Genomic DNA, 27014 nt, shown 5'->3' on the forward strand with positions numbered 1-27014 from the left:
CACCAAATGCAACTGCTTTCTGAAATTCTCTGCAATGTAATGCTGACCTCATTATTAAACAACTATGTCAACAATAGAAATTTAGAAGTTCCATTTTTGGGGAGATCATCAATTTAAAAACATTTAAATTAAATTAAAGGTATTTAAAACTGAAGTCTTTACTAGTTAAATGGCTCTTAGTAACATGTGGTACCAAAACAAACTTAGGTGAGGTAGGTGAGTCAAAACAGAAAGTGACACTTGCCTATTGCTTACCAGAAACTGAACTATAAGGAAGACAGCACACAGTCCTAAAACAAATGCAACCCCAAGAGAAAAACTGCTTTTCATTCTAGCAGTCAACAGTCAGGAACAGTGGACACCATCTAAACTAACTTATTTAATGAGTGATATACCAAGTATTTCTGCAGACAGAAACATATCCTGCTAACACAGATACCAGTGAGCTAGTGTGTCTGGCAGGGATTGTTTCAGACTCAAATTCCCACTGGAACTGGTATATAAATATACATATATACACATGCATACATGTTCATCAGTGATTTAGAGAGGCACTAAGCAAGTTCTGCATCTCTACTCAGTTACTTTGTCTGAAGTAACTTGTTGCCCTGTCTTTTCACATGGAGTACATCAGATCTCAAGACTGCCACGAGAAGAAAGCCAGGTGAAAGGAAAAACTCTGAGTGATTCAACACCTCAAAGCAGGCATGAAAGGCAGGGGTTTGATACATGACCAAAAAAATAAGTTATTTCCCTGAATCTAGTAGAAGAGAATTCGTATGATCATTCCCAAACTTCTGAGATCATGAGGTAAAGTTCAAAGCCATACTAAAAATCAAGTGAGGTCCTCTTTTTTTTATGACACAGACCATTTCAAATATCCCTAATATTTTGCCATGTTAATTTAGAGGAGAAAAAAAAATTTAGAGGAGAAAAAAAAAGAGAACTTGTGTTGGCTACAAAACATAAAGTGGCAATAGTCCCAAAAGAAAACTGCTATTTCCATTATCACGCCCTCATGAGAAATGATGCCGTTTCTTGCCATCTGCTGCACTATTGCTAGCCCTTTATAATGACAAATCCATCATAAGAAATATGTTCATATGAAGGCTGTGACATATGCTTTCTATTAACAAATGAGAAAGAATACTGTAAATATACTGCAGATGCAGTTTTGCAAACTGCACTGTTTATAGGAAAATAATGGCATGCATCACTGAGCCCAATCGTGCTCTGAAAACCACAACATGAGATAGTTCCTGTGTTAACTTTCACAGTTTCTTCATTGAATGAGTCTTATACATACACATGCTACCAGATCTCGTAAATTACTACTATAGAGAACAGAAGAAGAAGAAACACACAGGATTTAGCTGAGGATCTTGACTCAAAATGCTCCACAGCTCCAGTTACCAGACCTGGCCAGATGGGAAAAGTATGATTTCCAAAAAGGAAGGGGTTGGCACCTAGTGACAGCATGTCCTTACAAACAGAGCTGCAGGAAAAAAGAACCAACATTTCACTGTGAACTCCAGGAAGGTAACGGACAATGTCCCCAGAGAGAACTGTGATGAAGGAAAACACCCTCATTAACACCATACACTTCTATAAGTCAATTCTCGCTCTTTAGCAAGCAATGCAAAACCATAGAAATATCAAAAGCAGAGCCACATGTAAATACACTCCTTGAAGTTGGGCACCAGCAGCAAAGGAACCCTAGCAATGCCAGGCTTGGCACTACTTTTCATTCTTATAGCACTCAGAAATTTGAACAGTAACACTTCTTGCACCTCCCTAAGCAGAGATGGAAGGAGGAAGTCCAGAGCACAAAGCACTGAAGGCTCCTACACTCCAAATTGAGCCATGTTGTACTGTCCTGTGTGAGCTATTGTGTACACCAGCAGCTTCACTCTCCAGTGCTCTACCTCCACCACCCCAGCCAACACTATAAGACAATAATGCATTAAATAATGTCACAGGCACTTTCCTGGTACATTTTAATAATCCATGGTGAAAATAATTAAATTTAAAAGAAAATTTAAAAGAATCATGATCCCTCCACATGCATTTCTCTTCTCAGTGTAACATACCACAAGGCCTGTGCTAGTTAACAACTCTACTCTATTACTATCTCTAGTTGTTGAATAGCTTTGGTACAAAGAAAAATTAGAACAACTCACGTTGTTTTTCCTGTAGAAAGCCAGATGAGCAAAATGCAGACTCTTCACCTGCAAAAGAAAGAAACCACAATGTAAACTAAAATTGCTTTACATGAACATCAAGTTCTTTACTTTTTCTCCTGTGTTGCTGTAAATATTTTGCAACTGACTACTACTATGCAGATTTCAAAAACCCCCATTGGCTTCCGTGGGAATAGATCAGCATATGACACACCTGACAACTTCTGGAATCTATTAATCAAAATGGTTATGCTAGAAGCTAGATTTTATTCTTCATTTCAAGAAAGGCATCATAAAAAATGAAACTTGTAGGTAGGTAGGGAGGAATCTATTTGATCACCTGCAGCACTAGTCACTGAATCTCTTAATAACTAAGAATTGGCATAACTTACCTAGCAATACAAACCAGATTCTTATTACAAATATTTAATTAGCAGTTGTTTAAAGAATATTTTTGTCCTTCCATTCTCTTCCACAGTCTACCCGTCCAAGGAAAGTTGCAAGTACAAAGAGATTTTCTCAGATCTAAATACAAAAACCTAATCTACAGAGACATAAGGATACGGGAATAAAGGCCCTTCCTATAGATAAAGTGCTCTGGCCATTACTACCATGGAGGGTAAACACCTTTGCCATCATTTGTCCATGACAAAACCCAAAGGTATCAGCCTACCTCTACCTACACCTACCATCACAGCTGGAATGAGAACACAGGTCTCTCAATCCCTTCTCTAGGTTCATTCTTCAGAGGCCCAGGCAACATTTACTTTTTTTTTCCAGAGCCAACCTACCACTTGAGTACATTCACACCTGCAACAGACACAGCACGCTGCTCCTGGAGCACAGCCTGACTCAACAACAGAGGCAACATCCTGTTGCAGGTGTTTGGCATCAAAGAACAGAACGGTAAATGACAAGGACCAGGGACGCCGGTGGCCCTCAACGATACTGTGAATAAAACTGCATGTGCTGCTGTTGCCTCCCCACTGATTTGCTTGTGTTCAATGAAAGCTTCTGCCTAGTGTCTAAGACTTTAGAACTTGTCTGCACTGTTTCTCAATCTCATGAATTAAAAACACTGTTAAGCTAAATCCAGCTAGTGTTAATACATAAAGACTAATAATAATGTTTAAGTCCTCTGATGGATGCAGCAGTACTGCAACTATTCTCTATTTTTTCAGGTGCTCCAACTATCACAGTTGACAATTTGGTTTTGAAGGGAATAAAAAGAACAGAAAAAATGTCAGGCTTTTAATATACAGCAAAGAAATCTCCTTTAGTCCACTCTTTGTGCAAGCTGTACTTGCAGTACACTGCTGTACCTCACCTTTGAGGAATGAAAATAATTTGAATTAGCTATTTCCAAACTTCACATATAATCTTTCATTTTCAGTTCCTTTCCAGGACAATTCACAGACTGTTGTTCTGCCAAAGAGGTTGGGTCACAACTGTTACCTGCTTTCAGCTTACCAGGGAAGAAGTATTAACTGCAACAGCTCATAGAGAGAGTCATTGCTGAGGCAAAGCAGCCATCAGTCACTCCCTTGGGAACAACGTGTGAAGTTCTCAGGAATGTGAGAGGTAAAAGCAAAAACCAGACCTCCGTGCCAAGAGCACAGACCAGCTTTCTGAAGTGCTTGTATACACAATCCCACAAATTACAACATGTAAAACAATGGGTTTCATGAATAAAATTCCTTCCTGTGGCAGCTTTGAATGGCTGTGCAGATAGAAACTCTACATCACAAAAGAACAGCTCTCGACAGATACTGAAGAGACGTCCACTACAGAACTAAAATTAATTTTTATTTGGTAGGTTTAAGAAACAGACAGTTACTTTATTTTTCATCACACAATATATTTAACAGATTCTGAAAAAAATGCCACTTCTCTGTCCCAGAATTGAAGGATGATCTGCAAGTACTCTTACTTGCATGCTACTAAAAAAAATAAAATTTAAAAAAAAATCAGGAAGGTGTTTTTTGGGCAGTGTTGAAACCAGAATAGAAGCCACCTTATTGTCCCACAGAAGATTGGTAAAACCAGTAGAAATAACCTTCTGTATTCTTCAGAGAAAGCAGCTGCAGGTAAAAATAAGAGTCACAAAGTTACCTTTAGTGTCATGCCGTGGTACACTGCCAATATACATACACTAGATTTGTAGCCTGTAGCCATTACACACACATGTGCTCCTGAGATGTCAGAGGGCATTTTGTACAATTCTTGTCTCTTGTTCTGCTCTCACCTGGGATTACATCAATAATGGGTTCAGCGTTAGAGGATAGCACAGCAGAACAGACTGCCTCAGGACCAAGGAGATACCAGGGGAATTGTTCTCTTCTTTCTTCCCTCACACATCCAGTCCTGCAATACTGGCCAAAAAGGCGCCAGCAAGCTTTATGGTATACATGACTTTCTGCGCTCTAATAATCTGAATTTGTGTAACAACATAACCATACCACTGGAACAAACAACATTGATGCTCCTCTTTAGAACATGACTTTCACCTCAGCAAGAATACTGTGAAAATTAACTTCTGAATAGAAAAATCTGTTTTGTTAATTTTTTTTAAAAAATGCTGTAGCAAATGTAACACCAGTGTGAGCATAGATATGTCAAACTTGGGAAAACAGAGGGAAAGGAAAGGAGGCAATATACCTACAGATGGTATGATCCTCTCCATGGGAATGGCAGCCAGGGAAACTCTAGGCCCAGTGAAAATGATGCAAGAACACATGCTGATTTCAGCATGTGGACCGGATCTTAATACAGATTAAAAAATGAAAAGGGAGAGACTGCAAGGAAAGCAATGCTCTCTGCAGCAGGACTCAGCTCTCAGTAAAAAAATATCTTAGCAGGTAGATTAAGCTTCCTCCATTTTGCATGCATCTTCTGTGCTGTATTCTAGAACATACAGCATCACAAAATTAAATGACAGCAGTTGCACAACACTAGTAACCTGCCCTACTATAAACTGCTAACAGTAGTGATTTGCAGAAGTCCAATCCACTGCTTCTCTCCAAAACCTGCAGCTAGAAGTAAAATCTGTTTTTTATATGAGCAATCTGATGCATTTTGGAATGCTGATGACTATTGTAGTTTCCATATTTCCCTTCTACTGTTCACCAAGCCAAATTTTCTGTTTGCCACTCTTTATATTAATAGGCAGCAGCAGATGCTATTGCAATAAATTTAACAGCAGCATAAGCATCACAGTCAGCTATGTAAAAACACCGTTTAATTAATTATGTGACTCCAGGAGGGCATGACGAGGAGGGGTAGATCACATGCTGCTGGAGGGAAGGAAGAGAGCAGCTTGTTTACACAGAACATTCACTGTGGACAAAATTAGGCAAGGCAGCCCTCAGAGGGGTTAAACACTGTCCAGCCTTTATTATTGACCTAAACTGGGATTAATTTTATTTCACAAGAAACCATAGATGGTTTTCAGAAAGCCTACAGTCTTTCTCCTTCCGAAAAAACATCAACCTGAAGAATGATGTAGCTAAACCTTCCTCTTACATGTAAGATTTGTACCTATTGTGCAACAACCCAGTTGAATATTTGATGAAGAAAAATCTCCTGAAGTTGATTAATTACTTCTCTCTCACAGTAATGTTTCTCCATGATACCAGACTAGTTAGACTCTTAATTTGATGGAAAGATAAAGCAATACTGTTCCACAGACAAACTAAAAACTGTTTCTGTCCTACAAAGTAATAAAATAGCAATTACTTTCTCATTTGCTTTCCTATCTCTACCTTCATCTACAGGGGAAGGTCACGGTAAATTTTTGCAGCAGCTGTCAGTATATCTTACCCTTCTGACTGGTATTGTCTTACCTCGTGCATTAATTTGGCCTAACCAGAAATTCAAGAAGTCTGGGACAAGACAAAGGCATTTTCATATATGCTTAATGCTCTGGAATGCCCAATACAATTTCTGGGAGCTTAGTGCACTCTGAAAAGCTACTCCTCGTGCAGTCTGCCCAAAACAAAACCAAACCTTCTCTAAACAGAAGAATCACTGTCATCGAGTTGTCTTTCTAGCAGCCTTGTGCACATAAGACAACAGAACATACGAATTGCGACCTCCTGCCATGCAGCTTTAGGGAGTCCTGTTAGGAGCAGAGAGTTGGACTTGATCCTTATGAGTCCCTTGCAACTTGAGATATTCTATGATTTTATAAATTAGCTTACTCCACCGATGTATATCAAACTTAATCTTAACCAAAAACGTTATTCTAGTCTTTCAGTTCTGTTCAGTGCCTTGTGGCTATTATGACAGGAGAACAGAGAGAGCAGTTGAAGGAATCAACAAGAAATTGTTCCTGACACTCCTAGAAACTGGCTGCTGCACAAATAAACCAGCCTTTTTTCCCCCTAACTCTAGATAGGGAAAAAATGAGATCCAAAAGATACTATATTAGAGAACAACAAAAAAAAAACCAAAAAAACAAACAAAAAAATCACTCAGTGATGCATTTATTGCACTTAAAATCTCAGGAAATATTTTTTTAAAGGGAAGTTACAAAGAGCAGATAGAGTAGTGGGGAGTCATAGTGCATGTCGTGAATTCAACAGCATTTTATAGTCCACTGAGAAACACAAAGCTTGTTATTAAAAAAAAAATCAGTAGAAATTGAAAAGCTCAATCCTAGGTGGTGCAGAAAGGGAAAGAATTGCAGGTTTCCAAACACAGACCAAATACAACTTGCACAACAGTAGCATCTCCCAGCTCTATCCACTATCTTGTAGCGGGGTGGATATGAAGAATAAATTTGATCTAAATCAGCAATTCAAATGGCTCCCAGAAAGAAAGCAATATTCCTGTCAGCACTACTTTCCAGATAGACAATCAATTTGGTAAAAGATGAAAAGATCTGTGTAACCTACTCTTGTGCAATGGGACCAAGAAAGGCCGTTCACTCACCTGATATGAAAATTTCCAGTTGTGAAAGCTGATCATGTCCATGTATTTTGCTGGTAACCAGTAAAGCAATCCATCAGTCTGTATGTGTGGCATATGAAGCACAGGAAAAGTGAATTTCACAGGCATTTTACAGTCAGTTATGTTTTAAACAACTAAAAATTAAATCGTATTTTGTCAATATACCTGAGAATTCATCCTAATTTGAAGCATTTTAATTCAATTACCTGGACTTGCAGAGTAAAATAGTAGCATGTTGCTGACAAAATTGACTAATGGCTCTTAAAATTTAATTAGGGTGTATTAAATAAATAGTCATCATTTGTGGCAAGCTTTATTACAGAAATTACATTGTTATTTGTTTGCTTGCTTGTTTATTTTCTACAAAAATACCAAATACGGCCTTTTTCTTTTTTTTAAAATAAATTAGGTTTTAAAACAAGGAAACAGTCAAGATTCATTAGGGCTTTGCCTGTTTCACTTTTTTTGTGTGTGCATGTGTGGGTTTCTGTAGCGTTTACATTTTGGAAAACACAGGCTGAGCTGGCAAAGAAGATGACCAGCCCGGCTGATCGGAGAGCTTTGGCTTGAACTCAGAGGAAAAAAGAGAGTGCATCACCTTTGAAAGAAGGGGCGAGCAACTGGGGAAGACTACAGGGCTGTTGTGAGGTTACACAGGGAGAAAATTGCAAGGGCAAAAGCTCAACTAGAATTTAGTCTTCAAACTACTGCTATAAAAGACAACATTAAATGCTTTTTACAAATATGTCGGCCATAAAAAGAGGGCCAAGGAGAATCTCCATCCTTTACTGGATGCAGAGGGAAACATTGTGACAAATGTTGTGACCCGGGGCCCAGAGAAAAGGAGCCCACTCCTGGCAGGACTTGTGGCCTTGAATAACAGCCTGGTTGATTTTTCCCTTCAGCAGGCCAGTGGGCATGCAGTGGTAGGACAAGAGAGAATGGCTTTAAACTGAAAGTAGGTTTAGTTTGGACATTAGGAAGAAATTAATGCCTCTGAGGGTGCTGAGGCACTGGCACAGGTTGCCCAGAGAAACTGTAGCTGCCCCATCCCTGGAAATATTCAAGCACAGGTTGGATGGGGCTTGAAGCAACCTGCGATAGTGGAAGGTGTTCATGCCCATGGCAAGGAGTTGGAACAAGATGGTCGTTAAGGTCCTTTCCAACGCAAATCACTCTATAATTAAGTACACCTTCTAGTGAAAGACAGAAATTACGTGCTCCTGAGAACCATGAGTTGTGCAAGAATGCACAGTCCAAAAAAAAAAAAAAAAAAGAGATTGTACACACCAAGTTTCAGATGTTATTTAACTCGGTCACATATTACAAAGATGTATATTTCTCTTCCTTAAAAGAAATAACCAAACAAAAACATGCCAATTACCTGTTTTCCCACAACGACACCACAAACTCACATTACTGCAAATATCTTGTTACTGTGATTTTAATACATAATCTAAATCAACCATTTCAACCTTCCTACTCACTCATCCATCTATGTTTCTGAAGATCATCTTCACATCTCTCTAAATTTCTATAGGAAGCTTTTTTATGAAAAAGCTATCCACAGACAAGAAAGATGCACAAGCACTTTCTCTTCACTGCTAGACAAACTTTCCTTCAAGACGTCTCCCACCATCATTAAAGACAAAACCTCTCTTGCTACTCATGTCGAGGACCATAAGCAAACCTGAGATATACAATCCATTCCTATCACACTACTAAGTAATTAAAACTAGTGCGTTGGGGCAAATAGACAAAGGAAATTGATGAAGATCACATTAAGATCTCAAGCTTGGCATTTGCTAAATTCTGAAATCTTGGCTTTGCAAACTTGGTTCTGGGATATTCACCAATTGTAATGAAATAAAACCTGTCCTATAATTTCTGGTAAAATGGCCAAGAATCAGAGCTGTCCAGCAACAGTGGTCGGTTCACTGAGGACAGGCAGAAAACCAAACAGTCACAGAAAAAACCAGAAGCTCAATACAAGAAAAACTTCCAAGCTTGCATATTTTATTAGATGTGACCAAAAAAAGAGGTCTGATGTTGCAATGTAGCTTGCATGAAGTGATACAGTAGTTCTGTCTATGTTAATGACCCAGAAAATGCCAACTGCTTCTGCTCACCAGTTAGCAAGGCAGAAGTAAATAAAATTCCCTAGCGTGGAAGTTACCAGCTCAGGAAGGGCAGTCTGATCTACTAAAGCTGCAACCTTTTTGTTACTGCTGTTCAGTGTAATTAAAGCTGGCTCATGTCCATGGATGTGTGACACTGCTCAGCTGGCAAAGGCAAGGTATCCTGGCCTCGAGCTGCACTGGCCATTCCTTGGCAGCTGCAGTTCTTCTACTCTTTAAAAAAATAAACTGAACTGAGGGAACAGGGGAAAGAGGTGACAAAATGAAGGCTGAAGAGCTGAAAAGTCTGCTGGCCGTATACAGAGATTGAATCATAACAATACAGATAAACTCCAACTGCACTGGCAAGCATTTATTATCTCCCTATGGAGCTCTGTGGTTCTTCATCCACTTGAGACGTTTCTGGATTCTCTCATATTTTAATTTGCATGTGTGAGAGAAAAGAAGTAAGAAATGGTATGTTCCAGCTCTCAAACCCACATTTACAAAAGACCAGTATAACAAGAGATAGCAACTGAGGGAGAGAGGACAACCCTAATATTCACACGACCTTATTTGAAGTCTTATGCAGGTTTGGTCTCAAACAAATGTGTCTTGACCTCATGGATAATGCATACTCCAGCATTTTTCCTCAGGATTTCACCCTTTAAAATGCTGACATAGGTTTAAGTTTACATGCTTGAATTTAAGATTACTAGCTTGAATTGAATGACATTTTTTTCTGTAAAAAGTATTTGCCTGGTTTGCAAGTTAACGTGTACAGTAATCTCATTTCCCACCATAAAAAGCTCAAGTAATGCAATATAAAGCATATACTAAATTCAAAGTATACAAAAAGTCTTCTTCACCTTACCTCAACTTACCTTCACTGCACTTGCACTATACAAAAACAAACCAACAATAACTTCGACCTTAGAATCACTAACAATATATATTTAAGGTAAGGATATGATGTCAAGATAGCTGGAGGACTGAAATCCACCAGTCTGAATTTGTTCCTAGTGGTGAGTACATGCATTTCCTTTCATGTAATGGATAGAATACTTTGCACCAGGAGTGAATTTAAATGCATAACTATGATGTGCTTGGGCCTTTACCCTAAGTCCCAGATTCTTACTGGTGTATCAGCGCCCATTTCCCACTCCTTTCATTGGTACATAGTTACATATATATTTATATAAAAATGGCCCCAAATACCTGAAAGTATGCGTCTCCATAGAAATTCCAGATAAAGATTCGTCGACTTTAAGGAGCAAAATAACCCGGTGACAACAAGAAGTCTCTCACACATTGAACACAAGAAAAAATAAGTTTTAGTCTTGTAATCTATGTCATAGTTGTTCAGCTGAGTCCAACACTGACTTCCCACTGAAGCCAATAAATTTGTATTACCTGGTCTGACAAAGTTTTCTCCTGAAAGAGATCATTGCAATTCATTTCTCAGCACTAAAATGCTACTTAGATATCCATGTTAATCTTTTAACTATGGGATGCTGTAAAATTACATTACTTCTGTAGAGCATTTACATAGTATCTAAAAATGAATTGCTTCGGTAGTCAGATGTTCTTGTTAACTCTAAACAAATAGGTAATACAAGCTAAACATTACCTTGATTTTCCTCAAGCTTCCCAATTGTTTCTATCTGCTCAACAAGGTCATTTGAGTTCCACTGGCTCATGCCTATGAGAATAGCACTTTTTCCTTCCACCATCTCTTCTGTAACAGGAAAAAGAATAGAATAAATTACTGTGACAAACAAGAGAAAAAAGACAGGGTGAGAACTAGTAATTAAGAGAGAAATAAACACTCATTAGAGTTCCTAATGGGAACAGATAACAGGTTATGCAGGACTGCCCAGGAAAGCTTCTTGCCTACTCATATGATCTACAGAGATCCTACATGTTTCACAGATTATGTGCAGGAAAAACATGGAAAAGAGAGGACTGTCTGAATTTTTTCTCTTGCCTTGAGCAGTCACTGTAAAACAAAGTTTATAATAATCACTTGACTGTTTGAGTGGTTGGTTGGTTTTGGGTTTGTTTTTTTTAATTTTTTTTTTTTTTGTTGTTTTAAGAACATTCAAAAGGCAGAGCAGAGGGAAGCGTGGACACACAGACCAGTTCAAGACTTTTCAAGAATATTTTTTCCCCTTTTATCAAAGCCGCCTGTGCTACATAAAACTTTACATTTTCATCTAGGGACACAGAGACATAATGGAATGGAACCAAGCTCACAGTACAGAGAACCATCTCTTTTATTGAGATCCCATCCAGGAGGGAGCAGGGTAGGAAAGCACAAAACCCAACCTGCAGATAGATATTCACTCTTTTTTGTAAAAAAACAAACCCAAAACCAAACAGGCCTAGAAGCTGTAGGAAAATATTTTCCTTCAATTTAACAGCTGTTTAGCAAGAAGGGTGCATTAATCCTTTCTGAATAAATTTACTAAAAGCACTTCAGTCTGGCTGGATAGAGCCCAGAATGGTCTTTGTACCTAGGGTGAGCAGACAGGAAAAAAAAAAAAAAGTAAAATAAGAAATAACAATTCTTTACTTGTTAAGGCAGATTCAGAGAATGGGTCAAATTCTGTCCTCTCTTACAGCCTTTTGTAGAGAGAATGGCTCTAATATGGGAGTAAACACAGAATAATTTAGTCAGGACATTTCTGGCTAAAATAATCATTTTCAAATACCTACCTTTCAGTAGGTCTCTAAATGATATAAAAATTTTTGTTCTTTCATGTTCTCTCATATGTACCTCTCTCATTTAGAGAGATCTTGGTACTGGAGAAAGATGGATCTGCATAAAGGACTGTATAAATCACTTCATAGTCACCACCATATCTTATCTCTCCGTATGCCATGCCTTTTACAAACAAACAAGGATAAAGGTTATTTATCAGATTTATCAGAGAAGGGGGATCCAGCAAAGCCCCCTGACATCTGATGCAATCTCAGCTGCTCCCTGAGGCAGAGAGAACCAACCACTTAGCACAGCATTTTGCTTAGGTTTTTTGTTACTTTCTCTCAAAGGCTGATTTGTTTGAAGTTCTATAAGGAGGAAGGGAAGGAGCCATGGTGGTTTTGGCCTCTTCCCTCCCTCCCTCCACAAGTGGTTTTACAGTCAATCTAACTATGATGGGTATTTTCAGTGATGTTTTGTGCTTAGTCCTCACTGCTGTTCCTCCTGCCAACTGGAAGTAACAAGAAGTGTCTTGCCCCCCTGAGCCTCACACCAGCCCTTCAGTGTAGTTGCACATACAGATGGAAAAGTGTTTAAATTAGCAGCAGCATAGAACAAACACAGCCCTCAAGACCTCCTTAAGGCCTAATGGTGAGTGTCTGGCTGAGAGGTGTAACATTTCATCCATAGATAAAAATGGGCAGTAATGGTTCTCTGCTGGACGTTTTGTTTTCCTGCTTTGCTCTTCTCGAGCGAATTCCAGTGTTGGCACTGGAAGACCAAGCAGCAGCAGCAGCAGCATAGCCGATGGCCCTTTACACTGGCAGGTGTGTACAGCAGGCACGAAGACCAGTGAAAAGAACTGAGAACAACTGAGAGACATGTGCCTCCAGGGCTGTGTTATGGAAGATTTTTTTTTCAGCTTAAAGGCTGTGGGGCAGGCATGTGGGGAGATCTGTATGGGGGTGTTTGCCTGTCTGTTGTGGAAGTCTGATAAAATGGCCAAATGGGAATGTGCAAGCTTCTTTGAGCAGCTTTCCAAATCTGAGGAAAAATGCTAGTTAACTGTGGAATTTCATATTCTGACAATTTTGTGATAATGTACTCAGCTGTAATTTTCATCTTCTGTGATCAGAGGTATGTTGCAGTTAAATTATAAGGTCGTTTCCTGCACCAAATATCATTTTACATGTTGACACTGTAAAATTCCTGTCTAACTTATGGCCTGTCACATGGAAAGCAAGAAACAAAGGAAAGCAAATATAACATATATTTATACTACAATATTAAACAGCAAAATATTACTTCTCCCTTTCTGTATGGATTTCACTAAATTAAGCAGTTAGCCATGACAGATGAATCAACAGTCAAAACATGTACAGCTGCTTCATCTCAAACACAGGTGCTTGATTCTCTGTTTACAAGGCTGCGAGCCAGAAACTTCTTTGTTTGAGAAACTGAGATTTGACCCCAGCTGTTTTGCAGAATACAAAAGCAGCTCATTATTGCCATGTTTTAACGGTGCCCACTGCTGTGCCCACTGTTTCCTACTTCAGACTGTCTATGAAGTACAAATTACACATGGGTAGACGTGGGATAGCTTCCAGATTCTCCCATGAAGAAACTCCACAGTACTCAACTCCAGCTGCACTGTGCAGCTGCCAAGAATATCAAACATTGATGAAGCACCCTGTATAAGTACCAGAGAAATTTTGTAAGAAACACTGCAGAAAATGTTATGCTGGAGACAGAAGAAGGGTAACAAGCTACCTCATTTTTAGGTGGTGAAAGCCACAGTCTCTCTCCTGGACAGGTTTCCCTCACTCCAGCACAAACAAACTCCTCTTGTTTCTTTGGTGCTAAATTTAATCTACTGATAATGCAAATTACTTCAGCCCACACACGTGTTTTCCTCTACCAAAGACACAAGTTCCCTTATGACCAAGGGAGCTTCTGAGTGCAGAAATGCCTTCTGCCTCTTTTGCTAGTATTTATGTTTGTGTGTACATTTATTTTCCTGACATTTATACACTTATTTCTGAAAGGCTGTTTGGGAGAAACCAGAGATTTCCTAAATTAGGAGGACTATGGACTGCCTCAAGGGTAGCAAGGCCTTGCAGAGAGATCTGAATAGACCACAGAGCTGGGCAATCACCAGCCATATGAAATTTAGCACGTGCAAGTGCTGGATTCTGCACCTGGGATGGGGTAATCCTGGTTATACCTACAAACTGGGGGAGAAAAGGCTGAAGAGAAGCCCTGCAGAAAGCGATCTGAGGGTTCAGGTCGATGGCAAATTGAATACGAGTCAACAGTGCATCCTGGCAAACAAAAAGGCCACCAGTGTCCTGGGGTGCATCAGGCACAGCAGCCTCAGCTGCTGATGGAAGGCGACCGTCCCGCTCTGCTCTGCCGCAGCCTCACCTCGAGTCCTGTGTCCAGTTTTGGGCACCATAATACAAGAAAGATCTAAAGCTGTTAGAGAGCATCTGGAGGAGGACAACCAAGATGCTGAAAGGCCTCAAGACAAGATTAATGAGGAATGATTGACGTCCTTTGGTTTGTTCAGCTGGGAGAAGAGAAGACTGGGAGGAGACCTCATTGCAGTCTGCAACTTCCTCAGGCTGGGCCATGGACAGGGAGGTGCTGACAGCTCTCTGGTGACCAGTGACAGGACACGAAGAAATGAAAACCTATCTAAACAAAACTTGATTTGAAGAGCATCTTTGCAAGCTAGCTATCAAGTAATCTAAACTTGGAAATACTTGTGCCAACTCAATATGGACTATGTCCAGCAAATTCCAAGTGCATTTCTTGTTCTCAGTCTACAATGCATGCCTCACCAACTCCAAAAATGCAGCCATCAAACTGACCTTTCAAAGCATTATTGAACAATGGATCTTGATGATTCAAAAGAATATTCCATCAAGCACAGTAAGTGATCATACTCCCAAAGACAGAATCTAATCACATTTTTGATCTATTCACATCAAAGAAAACTACACCATCTAAAATGTCTGACACATCATAATTTTGGTTCTCTTTTTGGAGAAAAAACCTGAAGTATGATTTGGTGCTCAAAGTTACAACTCCAGCTTCACACGGAATTTGGAAACATTACTGAAATCATCATGACAGCTATTTTAAGCATGCGGTAGAACATTGCAAAGCACAAAGGCAGTGTGGAGGAAAATCAGCATAGGCTGTATTTCTTTTCTATTTCCAACTCTTCCACTCACTAAAGCTTAAGATTTAAATGCAGCTTAAACAATCTGGGTATCCTATTCTCATTGAATACCCAGTGGGAACAGATCACCATCTCTCATTCTCTTCATGCTTAGATGTCTCCAATGAACATTTAATTTTAATCCACACAAGTAATTTATCAGGCATTATTATCTCTCACTAAAAGTCTGTTATTAGGGGATTAACAGCTCAGTAACAGATGTTGTTCATTATCTTTACATAGCAGTGACATTTTATTTCAAGTAACCATTATAAAAATGATAGTGACTATCATTACAAGCATTTCAGACTACATAGACTACTTTTGACATTAAAATGTAAGTATTTAAGGAAAGCCTACCATACAATATACTTTACACACAGCATTCTGTGCTCATAAACTATGAGTACCACGACATTTCTCCAAAATACATTTAAGATATAATACATAAAATATTATACATACATAGTGGACAGCATTAGAAATGGAAACATTTTTGAACAGATTTTGTCTTCCTTTTCCCCCAAATCTTTCCAATTCTGATTGTACGTAATTTTCTGTATTCCTCATTTTCAGAGCCTGGGTATGCTGAAAAAATTAGATTTAAGAAATCCCCTTCAAATGACACACCTCAAATTTACAGTACTTAAGCAGTCAAATGCTGACTTTGGTTTTAATTTGATAGGGATTAATTTGATAGGGATGATTAACATGCATGAACTCCAAGAAAAGGATAACTTTCCTCACATTGCTGAAGCATTGTGTTAATCTGGTGCAGTAATAACTTACTGCCTATACATTAGTTTCACCATCTGCACTGAGCAGAACAAGCAACATACCACAATTGCCAGAAGTGACGACACCCACTAAAAACTGAGGCAGCAGAAGACAGATATCTTGACATCAAGACATTCACAAGCTATTTGCAATACAGCCTCTTCTTAAAATTTACATACTTTAGTGAATGAGAGTCAGCATGCTCACACCTTGACAGGTGAGCACAACAGAATTTTACACCACATCCCTTAGAGCACAAACATGCTGAGGAGTGTTTAGACCTCCCAAATTGCCACCTCAGTTCATTGGCAGCATTTCCAAATAATATTCAGGTTGCACAGCAGAGCATTTTAAAATTAAATAAATTAGACAGATCTAATTTCAGGAGAGGAAAGTTCAGCAAATTAAGAACAGCTCTTAATTAGCAGAGAGCTAGCCTAGCCTCCTTTAATGAATAAGAATCTTGAGAAAGAACACACAGAGACTGGCTTGAAATACATACCATGTATTTATTGGCTTCAGCTTTGTATGAACACAGTGATAGAGAAGACAGTGACATAAGGCTCAAGGTAAGAAGGCAAAACTAATGACAAAAGTTCTTATGCAGGCTAAGCAAACTCAGCTCGGGACAAGGAGACAGCTATATTCCATGCCACCACTTGAATCTTTAGCAAAGGTGTCAAGAGAGCATTTGACTGTAACATCTGCTAGTTAGAAACTTAGGAAGTAAAAAACCCTAACCCTTAACATTCTAAATTAGAAGCCTAATGCACCGATAAAGAAATTATAAAGAAGGTATGTTTCTGATAGGTCAGATTCTCATCTGCTGGACTAGTCTAAATGCAGAGTAACTGCTGAGGTCAGAGATCATTTGAATTTAAAGTAGGTCAGAAGGTGGTGACAGGATCTCCTGTGAACAGCAATACTACCATCTGCATCTTACCACAAACATGGTATCAACTGTTAACTTTGCTTCTTCTGCAGGAGGCCACAAAAAGCCTGAAATCACCTCCAAGGTACTTTAATAGTAACAACCATCATCAGCTTCCTCTTAAATTCTACTCTAATTTTCATTCACCTGCCAGAAAAGATTTCTCATAGTTTTAACACTGGAAAAATGAAAATCTAGAAATAAAATTAATAGTTGTATATGACACAAAAAACCAGTGCCCTAAAATAGCCCACATCTACCCACAGTCCACCTGGTTTTTACCCACTACCTAATACTGCCTCTCTAAAGAGTCCAGTGTCCACATGGGACTAGTTCTCTCGGTGAAGAGACTTCCACAGACTGACACATATTTCAAGGGCACGCATTTTCATGAGAAATTACACCATAAATGGAGATTTTGCATTTGCCTCCAAAACAAACAAAACAAGCTGCCATTCTTACCGGTAACAAAGCAAACAAAATATGTATCCACACATACATGCCACACACACCTTCTCCCCCAAAATCTCAGTTACACACCCATATCAGTTTTGTATCTATGACAATTTACATTCCCATAATAATGAAAGATCATCTGAGTACCTGCTGCAGTGTCTGTGTGCCTACCAACTGACAATAAAGATTAAAAGAGACAAATGAGCTTATACATCATCCATATTTCTTTCCTCTATCTGTGCAGACAGCTGGGACATACTTGTGCTAAAAGTCTCTTTCCGATAAGACAGCTGTTTGGTTCAGAACAAGGAGAAAATAATCAGTGTTCAGCAATGTATTTTCTGAAAAACAGACTCGTGCATGCACACAGGCAGAGCTGAAAGCTCTCAAACCTCTCTTCAAGTAGAGAAGGGCTGCTAAATCTCAGCTCAAAAGAGCAAATTTGAACTGATTTCAGGCTAGGCATGAGCTGGCTTTCTGACACCAGATAACATGTAGTCAGACTTTACGCCTCAGCATCCCTATAAATATTAAAAAAAACCCTAAACAGAACCAAAACCAGAGCCCCAGTCTCCCACTGGAGGAGGGAGATTGCGTATGCACACAACCTACAGATTCTTCTCCCACTTCAAAACTCGGCATGTTACTGATCATGTCAAGATTCAGGGTCTCAGATGATGTAGGGAATGCTTCAGTTACCTCAGCTGGTTAGAGTCACAGGTTTGATCCCCATATGGGCCATTCACTTAGGAGTTGGACTCAATTATCCTTGTGGGTCCCTTCCAAGTCAGAATACCCTGTGATTAAATCCACAAGCATTTGAATATTGTTCCTTGAACAAGCAGAGGTCCCAGTCCCTCCAGTGAAAGTTTTTATAGAGCGGAAAACCTAAGACATTGGTCTTAAAAGCTGGCCATCAGTAACATGGATGCTCATGGCCTTCCTCAGGAACTGCGAACAAGAGCACTCCCATTGTAGTGTCATACACTGTCTGACCTGGGAAGGACCTAGGCCCAAGAGACCCCGTGAGGTCCGCACTGGTGGTGTCTTGCTGCTTCCGACACTAGACTCAGTTCAGGGCAGCTCACTCATCCACCCCAGCACCTCACCAAACTCCTGTAAATTTAGGTCCATCCACAAATCCTGGATAGAAGAACTGATGGATGTTTTGTCTGATGAGGACAATGTTGTCAGTTCATCCTCAAAGGAGGTTAGCTACTTGTTTCAAAATTGGGGGAAAGAATGGGGAGGGGAGAACAAAAATGTGTACTTACCTCGTGCATCAAAGAATTCATCATCGGAGCTCTCTACAGAGTCTCTGAGAACATTCTGCATGTGCCGCTGAGCACCACCAAATTGGCACGGGCCAGCTGGAAATACAAGGAGACTCACATTAACACGAGGGAATGCTCACCTCTGCTCCAGAGAAAAACCCCAACCCAACACATTAATGAACAGTTTGCGTACGTGCCTCAGGAGGATGGTCATCATGCACACTTTAATCTCAACTGTCAGCCAGCCAGAGCTCTCAGGATGGCAAAAAAAAAAATACTTCCACTTAACCAAAGTGATTAAAACAAGTTCATGTTAAAGATAAGCCTTCATCACTTTCAGCCAATGCAGTGACCTCAAAAGATAAATTCCTTCCTTTTGAATTCATCTGGCTGTTCCATTCCAACACTCAAACTGCACATTGTTTCTAAGACATACAGCAGCATTTCCCCAGGACATGGCAGTAGCTCCCACTTAAATTCAATTTAACTCCTAAAAGAAGTGCCGTCTTATTTGGCTCACAGATTTGCAGACAAGCTACTCAATTCTCACTCAGTGAACTGCTTTCACCAGAGAGCTTTGCTGTGCTGGAGCCTGGGGCTTTTATTTGAAGCTTGCCATTTGAAGACGAAGGCAAAAGCACATTAGAATAAGTACAGTAACAGATATAGTCATGACACCTTAGATGGTCCTTATAGATTATCATACTCAAACTAATTTGTAGTTAGTAAACCAGACTTGTCTAAATATCTGAATTCTCCTTGCATCTGAGCAACCCAACACTAGAAAGCAGTAGTGAAATATATTCCTTATATTAACAACAAAGTCTCCCCACAGTCAGTGGAGAACCAGGGATCAAATCCACCATACCCCTAACAACACTATTGTAGAAAGGACACTCATTACCCACCAGAATAGTGTCCTTCGTTTTATTCATTTCTGCAAATGATGACATCAGACCTGATTCTAATATCCTGAGTCCCTGGCCACAAAAGCGTTCTTCTCTCAGTAGTAAAAGAGCAACTCAAACACAGGATGCATCCTTCTGTATTATTCTGGAGAAAACATGCCTCTAGGTCACAGCCTTTTGTTCTTCATTTACTCCACCTATAGCTGAATTAATCAGAAATATAAGTGAAGGGTGGTAAGAAGAAGCAGATTTTAGCTGACCAAGATAAAGTGAGTAAAAATAATAATCAATTAATAGCATTTTAATATGGTTTAAAAAAATGTTTATTAAGGAGTCAGTATTCATTACAAGAGTACAGCATGTATTGGGAATCTGTCCAGTGGTATCTGGCAGGTGATGGAGTCCCTCCATTCAGATTCATATCTACCCTAAAATGTATTGCTATAGTCACCAAAATAGTGGTAGAAAGAACACTATTCTGAACTTCTAAGGACAAAAAGTCTGCATTGGGTCAATGCTCGGAAGAGAAGGCATTTCAAAATTTCAAGAGCACAAGATGGGAGGCACCACAAAAATACTGGAGTGGTGTATGGAGGGTTGGACAGAGGGAGGAAGGGAGGGAGGGAGAGAGGGAGAACAAAAGGAGGGAGGAGGCTATACAAATAAAAAATTGTAAAAACTTCCTAAGTACTCCAAAGTAAAGAGCAATTCCCTGGAGAAGAACTGCCACTAGCCTGGCTGAAAATCAGTAGAAGTACTCACCCCACAAAAAAAGCTCATGGTTCTAAGGACCTTGGAGTTTGATGTAGAATGCGAAAGGAGGGCAGGGGAAAGAAAAAAAAGGAAAGAGTCACAAATATCCAGGCATAAATTCTGGCCATGAGAAAAGTTCTTGGGAGCATCAGTTTTATTATATTGCACTGGGAATGCTTCTAGATTTAGAAGCAGCTTAAACATAACCACAGTCAGCAGCACAAATCTGCATAAAGCTCACTGCAACAGCTCTCTACATCTAGATTGATTTGCTGGCTGGACTGCACTGCATTGCCCTCATACATTGGTGCTATTGAGTCTGCTTCCTTCTGTGCCAGCAGATTAGCATTAGGCACCTTCAGAGGACTCTATTAACATTTCTTGATTTTATTAGACACTGGCATTACCTGGACTCACTGACTTGATTTACACTGTCAACTGCTGCATATTTTATTTTATAATTTTGCTTCAGAGAATGAAAAGACCAGCCCTACTTCAGAACACAGGCGAGCTCCTTGGTAATGACACTTTATGCCTCTATGGCAGTGAACCTACTCTTTATAAGATCAGTCAGCTGACTCTTAGCAGCCAGATTTCAGCGATTTTTGCACCCAGGGTAGCAACTTTCATTTCAGTTGTTCAGGATCACAATTTCTGATCATAGAAGGGGAAAGCACGTAGAAATGCTTTGAACACTACATGACCAATTTGCAAGTCATAATAGTTGCACTGGAAGTACATACAGTAGTTCCCCGTAAGCTGTTGGGACAGCACGACAGACGGACAGTAGGATACAAGGGTAACATTTCCAAGAGGCAGATGGAGAGCCCATAGAAACGCACAGGTGCTTTTCTTCTAGAAGAAGCAGAAGTAAAGTTTCCTATCTAACCTGTTCTCTCTGCACAGAACTGCAGGTTGTGACAGTCAACCTGTCACGGAGGGAGCTGGAAGAGACTTTCCCTGAGCACAGAACCACAGTAAAAGCTAGGGAGAAGACAAGAGCAGAGCCATCCTTGCAGCATTATGAACAGAAGCTGAATGCTCTAGTTAGGCTAGCACTAACTGTAATTAATTGTAATTAAGATTGAGTGAACCTCGTTTTTCACAATTACAATCAGGGATTTTCCTCAGTAAAAAAAGTCTTGATTTTTTTCTTCAATGAAGAACAGCTGGAATTTCACTGGTACTTTGCTGCATCAGTGATCTGGGTGACATGAGAGGAGGTGCTGTGATGCATGAGTAAAACGCAATGTTGGAAAGCAATCTCTTAATTTTCCCTGCACTAATTTTGTTCACATTTTAGTTTTTTCTGTGGCTGATGCTATCATATCCACCTGAAGACAACTCTTGTAGGACCTACAGAAAACAGTATTCCCACATGTATACCATTCCATAATACATATACACACGCATCATCAATATACTAGATCTGGGTCTGTGATTCACTATGCTTCACAATATACCCCAATCTCACAGTAGCAGTCACTGTGTAAATGGCTAATTAAAAACAAAATCACTTTTGAATGTTTGTGAAAAGCAATCAGTTAAAGTAATATTTTTAGACTTACAAAATAATAAACATACTCATTAGCCAATTTACTCTTGTTAGATATTGATTTCCTTACCCCTGCAATGTACAACTAAGGATCACAACTGAAACCTATATCCTGCACAACAGCTTCCATAAGGGGAAGAGCCACAGATACAATCAGCTACAATATCTTGTGATAGGCAGCAAAAGAGTCAGGATCTTATTTGACTTAAAAATTGCTACAGAAATAGTTCCATGTTCTATTATGCAACACTCGCACTTCCGGTTGAAGGCAAGTCAGATTGCACCTCTGTACACGTCATCCTAATTCAAATGCGAGGCAAATTTCATCCTTGGTGTTTAGTGACTGTACATAATTCCAGCAAACAGCAGAAGGAACAGTTCCCACTCACATAGCAGCAGCTTCTAATGCTGTCCATTCAGAGAAGGAACAACCCACTAAAATGATGCAATCTCTGATATATTCCACAAATAGACCTAAGGAGCAGAACAGCCATGGAAAATGCCAATTCCACTTTGACCCACAAACACCAGCAGAGCTCGTTTTACCATAGTTCCGTAAGAAATCAACAGCAGTTGGAAAGTATACATAAGAGAAGATCAGCTCCAGCTTCCTCTGGTCAGGGGACATAAACCCAAATTCTTTCCAAGGTGCCTCTTTTTTTTTATCAAACTAGCAATGATATGATGTTTGAGCAGTGCATGAGCACATTTCATTCCATGTGATATGAGGGTGATTCTAAAAGAGAAAAAAAAAGAAAAACACAAGAGGAACTGAAGTGACCCTATTGGTCTGTAGCCAACATTCTCAGGACTAAGGAAATGGAAACAGAAAAACATATAAGAAGGGAAGTAAGGCTGAAGAGGCTCTGAAAAACACTTTAAGAAACAAAGGTTTTCCTCTGAAAACTGCATAGCTAATGCTGTTGATTCCCAACTTCAATCACTTTCCTATAACCTTTAGAAGGCTTGGTATCCAAAACACACTCATCCTTTAAGTCCCAAGCATCCTAAGACAGAACAGCTCACCATTGTCACTCAATAATAAGCACATGATCTGCTACCGGTCCCAAAAATGCTTCTTCAATATTACTTGTTAGGCAAAGATCATATTTAAAATGCATACCACGTCAGGAGAAAGAAAAGGCATGTACTTTCCATTTCCATTCCAGTAACCGGCATCAATTCTGACAGCACAAAGCAACACTGTACACTACAGACCCCAGGTCCTTAGGTGCCAAACACCTGGAGGTTAAACGTGAGGAGCACAGGAGTATCTTCTGGAAAAAGGAAGGAACATTTTCCTGTGGAAATGATGCCCTCTGGTGGAAGCACACTTTGCCAAGACAGGGATTGAATCTGCTACTGGATCTAATAAGCAGAAAATTAATTTTCAAATGCAGCAGGAAGTAAGCCTAGCCCTGCTGTGAAACCACAGCCATGTTACCTTTCGTCACTGGTTCTGCCTTCTCCTCATTTTGAAATAGCTTTTAAAAACACTTACTGCAACAGAAAAACAAAACCATTACTGGAGTCATCACATCACTGTTTACAGAAGCACTTCACGAGCAGGACCAGCACATACACTTTGGGAATGAAAGAGCAGTGATTTCATTCCTAAAACATACTTGTGAGGGCAGAGTAGCAGCACAGTAGGCTCAGTCCAGAAGCATCACCGTAAGAGTCACTCCACATCTCCCTCTTCTCCTTACCAATGCACGTATCACTGGCTACCTTGTCAGGCAAACAGGACAGATGGAAAGTAAGCAGGATGACCCAAATGCCAGTCATACCAGCCCCTTGTGTACTGGCAGCATTACAGGCTGGTTCCAGAGGCCATCCCAGCTCAGGTGTGCTCACACCAGAGCTGCCAGGAAGATGCATTCAAGCAGCTTGGGATAAGAGCAGCAGTTTTCATTGGATGCAATTACAGCAGTGGGCTTTACTGTAAAACTAATTAAATATTATTCACTTCACCATCATACTATCACAGATTTCAAGCTTTGCAGCAGGCCCAGCCTTTTTCTACATCTTTTGCTTGGTAACAAACATTTCCCAATTTCCAATCAAGCCTAGACATAAGCACATGCCAGAAGACAGGCAATCATAAAAAAACCACTCCTGACTACTACCACGACACCTAGGTAGAGATGAAACAGCACACAATGTTCTCATAGCTACTGGAAACTCAGTCTTTTACATAGTCAAATATTGAGGGTTGAATTAATCTCAGTTAAAAAATAATAAAAAATAGACTTTATTGCAAAGATTAAAACATTTCCACTTGTCAAAACTTGTTTTAGAAGTGTACCATTTTGAATTCAGGGACAGTTTTCCTAATAAAATCAAAAAGCACAAGTCATTTTTCCATTTGGATAGAGATGCTGGGTAGGAAGAATGACCTTTGCTATTGCTACTGACTGCTGTTGCATAATACTTCTTTCTGTTTTGCCGGTTTCAGATGCTTCTTGCCTACCCATTAAGTGATTTAACTGAGCTACCCACACAGTGTTACCTAGTGACTGTGCAGTTAAGACTCACTGGAGGCCAAGTTCACCCACTATTATTTTCTAGTTATGTTTTATTTCCTATTTGGAAAATGTAAAACTGTTACAAGGATGTGAATTTAACTACTGGAGGCACTCCTAAGACTCAGGAATTCATACAAGACAGAGGGAGATGCTGATCAGAGGAAGTCCTTGCCTACACATTGACCACCAAAAAAGATGGACCATATATGCCATCACTTACAGCAGGGCCACACAGAGCTCATCCAAAATCATGGAATGAATCTGCAGCAGAGACTGGAACTGAAACAAAATCAGTTGAAGCTGAAATGAAACACACTGCAAGTGGAAGGGGCTGACGAAGGAGGCCTACAAAACTGTGAGGCTAAAGGGGGAGAGGGAGAAAAATAACAGTGGGAGGCAAGAGGGAGAGAACAAAAAAGGCAAAAGGGGATGGGGATGAAAAAAGTGGAAGATCAAGTCAAGATGTCAAGTTCTCTTGTCAAAATGCAGAGCGGACAAAGCCAGATATAGTTACAGACAGAAAAAAGTCCACATAAATTGCAGGTTCTCTTGTCAAGAAGTGAAAGACTTAACTGATGGAACAGTCCAGATGCCACTGTGGTCAGAAGTGCCCAACACAACCAACTCCTCTCTCCCATTCCTCATTCGGTTTCTATCATCTCACAGCAACTTCACAGTGAGAAATCCCTGGTTGTCTACTCTGTACATCCCTCCACTGCCAGTTGGTAAGGATAGGCATGTATTTGAATATTGAGTACAGGAAACAAATTGAGAAACTAAGCCATGCAGGCCTTTAAGCCCCCATTTTAAGGTACCAGTGACATTTGCAGTCTTGCACTTTACAGGATTACTAGTGAGGTGGACGAAGAGAGAGAAGAAGTTTAACATGACTGTTCAGACTTCAAAACCTAGATCGAACTTTCCTGTAAACATGGTACATCTCCCAGAGCTGTTTCTTGATGTTTCAGATGCCAGCTTCCCCACAGCAGAAATTAACTTCACCCTCCCTCTCAGCAGTGTCATCACCTCCTCCAAACTTACTCCCCAAAACCAGAGAAGATATGAATATTCTCTAACCTTTTCCTGCAAGGACTGTAGGTGGACTGCCTGCAACACATTGAAAGTCTCTACTTTTATAGTGCAGAGATTCTGGGATTTTTGAGTCACTGTGCTCTATTAAAAATGAAGCTGGAGATGAAGAGCAGATACCCTACAACTCCCACAGGGACATGTCAGGTAGTGATCTGCAATTGTCTCTGTGTGGTTTTACAATCTACACTCTTGCAAATGCCCACGCATTTCCGTGCAGGGACTACTTCAAGTGCTTAAGATCTGGAGTTCACTAGGTGAGATCTGGCTACTCAAACGAGTCAAGTGTGGACCATGTCCAAAAGGCCTTTACAAGCACACCTGTCATTCAACAGTGACCAAACCGCACATTTTCACTACAATTTTGGTCTTCCTTTCTATCTGAGGTAAGGCTACAGCACTGGCAGGGGCTGCAAGGTAGGGTAATACAAGCAAAACAGATGCAATTTTTTATAATTGTGCATATTGCAGCTCACATTGATAAACTCGGTAGGCTCAATTTATAAAAGCAACACATTTTCCCTACACCTAGAGCAGATAGTTTCTTCCAGACCTCCTTTGTGAATGGTCTACTCTTACTTTTCTTTGCAATAAGTAGTGACAACATCACAAAGCTTGTATCAAAATACATAGTTTGTCAGTGAAATCACATCCAAGACAAGTACCATGCTTTAAAATTCCTGTCCAAAACTGTTTGAATATGCAAGCTATGTGTGCAGGCTGCGTTACTCATGCATCACAGAAAGCAAAAGCAATGCTCCCTTATTTTCTTATCAAACTTAAAAGGATTGTAAACTAATGCCAGAGAAAAAAAATGAGACTTTTCCCCCACTGGATTACTACTTCATCTTCCAAAGACAGAAAAAAACCATTTAGTTCAATTCTATATTTGCATCCTCTGAAATTATTGATGCTCTCATGTTCCTGAGTATTACATCTCTGGGCTGCCACCAATCCATGCTTACTTTGGGGGAGTAAAAGAAATAAACAGTGCTGGAAAAAAATCCTCTTTTAGGTTTAGCTTTAATATTGCCACGCTGCTGTAAAGCTGTGTCCGGACCTGGCACCGAACACCAGGCGAGTGTCACATACTGACCACTCAGTCATAGCAGTTAGGCCTTCACCTGCAGCAGCAATGGGTTCTGCATGCAACCTATAAGAAAACCACTTCTGCATCAGCAACTGCACTCTCATCTGTTCTGGCCATTGTGCACACAGAACATACGCTACCTCGTTAAGGCTGCACCTGCCGCCGGGCACGGGACATCAGGGTGCTGCTGCTGCTGCTGCTGCTGCTGCTGCTGAGCATCCTCCAGCCCTGGTCTCAGTCCCAGCCAACCGACCTCCAACCTCCACATTGCTCAGGCTCCGGAGGAAGCACGAGTTACAGCACGTGAATGGGCAAGGCGCAGCGCAGGCTTTCGGCAAATTACACCCAACAGCACACCTGTATTGTTCTCCGACCACGGCTGCAGCCTCCCGGTCTGCTCCTCCCGAGTGGGCGGCAGCGAGCACCGGCCCGACCAGGCGGCAGCCAGGGAATTCCCCCGGAGCTAGGAGAGACCC

At 40.2% G+C, this 27014-nt stretch overlaps 1 protein-coding gene across 5 annotated transcripts in view; it reads right to left on the reverse strand.

Moving 5' to 3' along the window:
* Nucleotides 1-27014, reverse strand: part of PITPNM3 (PITPNM family member 3) — a 61147-nt gene that overhangs the window by 28309 nt on the left and 5824 nt on the right. Inside the window, exons 2-5 of one of the 5 annotated variants that reach the window (XM_017730895.1) lie at nt 19524-19726; nt 18616-18711; nt 10878-10985; nt 2181-2228 (exon numbers count right to left, since the gene is read on the reverse strand). In XM_017730895.1, the coding sequence (XP_017586384.1) occupies nt 2181-2228; nt 10878-10985; nt 18616-18676 (217 nt within the window). In that variant the 5' untranslated portion in view covers nt 18677-18711; nt 19524-19726. Of the gene's footprint in view, nt 1-2180; nt 2229-7112; nt 7191-10465; nt 10852-10877; nt 10986-18040; nt 18135-18615; nt 18712-19523; nt 19727-26678; nt 26976-27014 lie in introns of those variants that run through there. The other 4 variants (XM_017730896.1, XM_017730897.1, XM_017730898.1 and 1 more) reach the window with 4 other exon arrangements.

Source organism: Corvus brachyrhynchos, unplaced genomic scaffold, assembly GCF_000691975.1.
Source record: "Corvus brachyrhynchos isolate BGI_N302 unplaced genomic scaffold, ASM69197v1 scaffold283, whole genome shotgun sequence".
NCBI classification, from domain to species: domain Eukaryota; kingdom Metazoa; phylum Chordata; class Aves; order Passeriformes; family Corvidae; genus Corvus; species Corvus brachyrhynchos.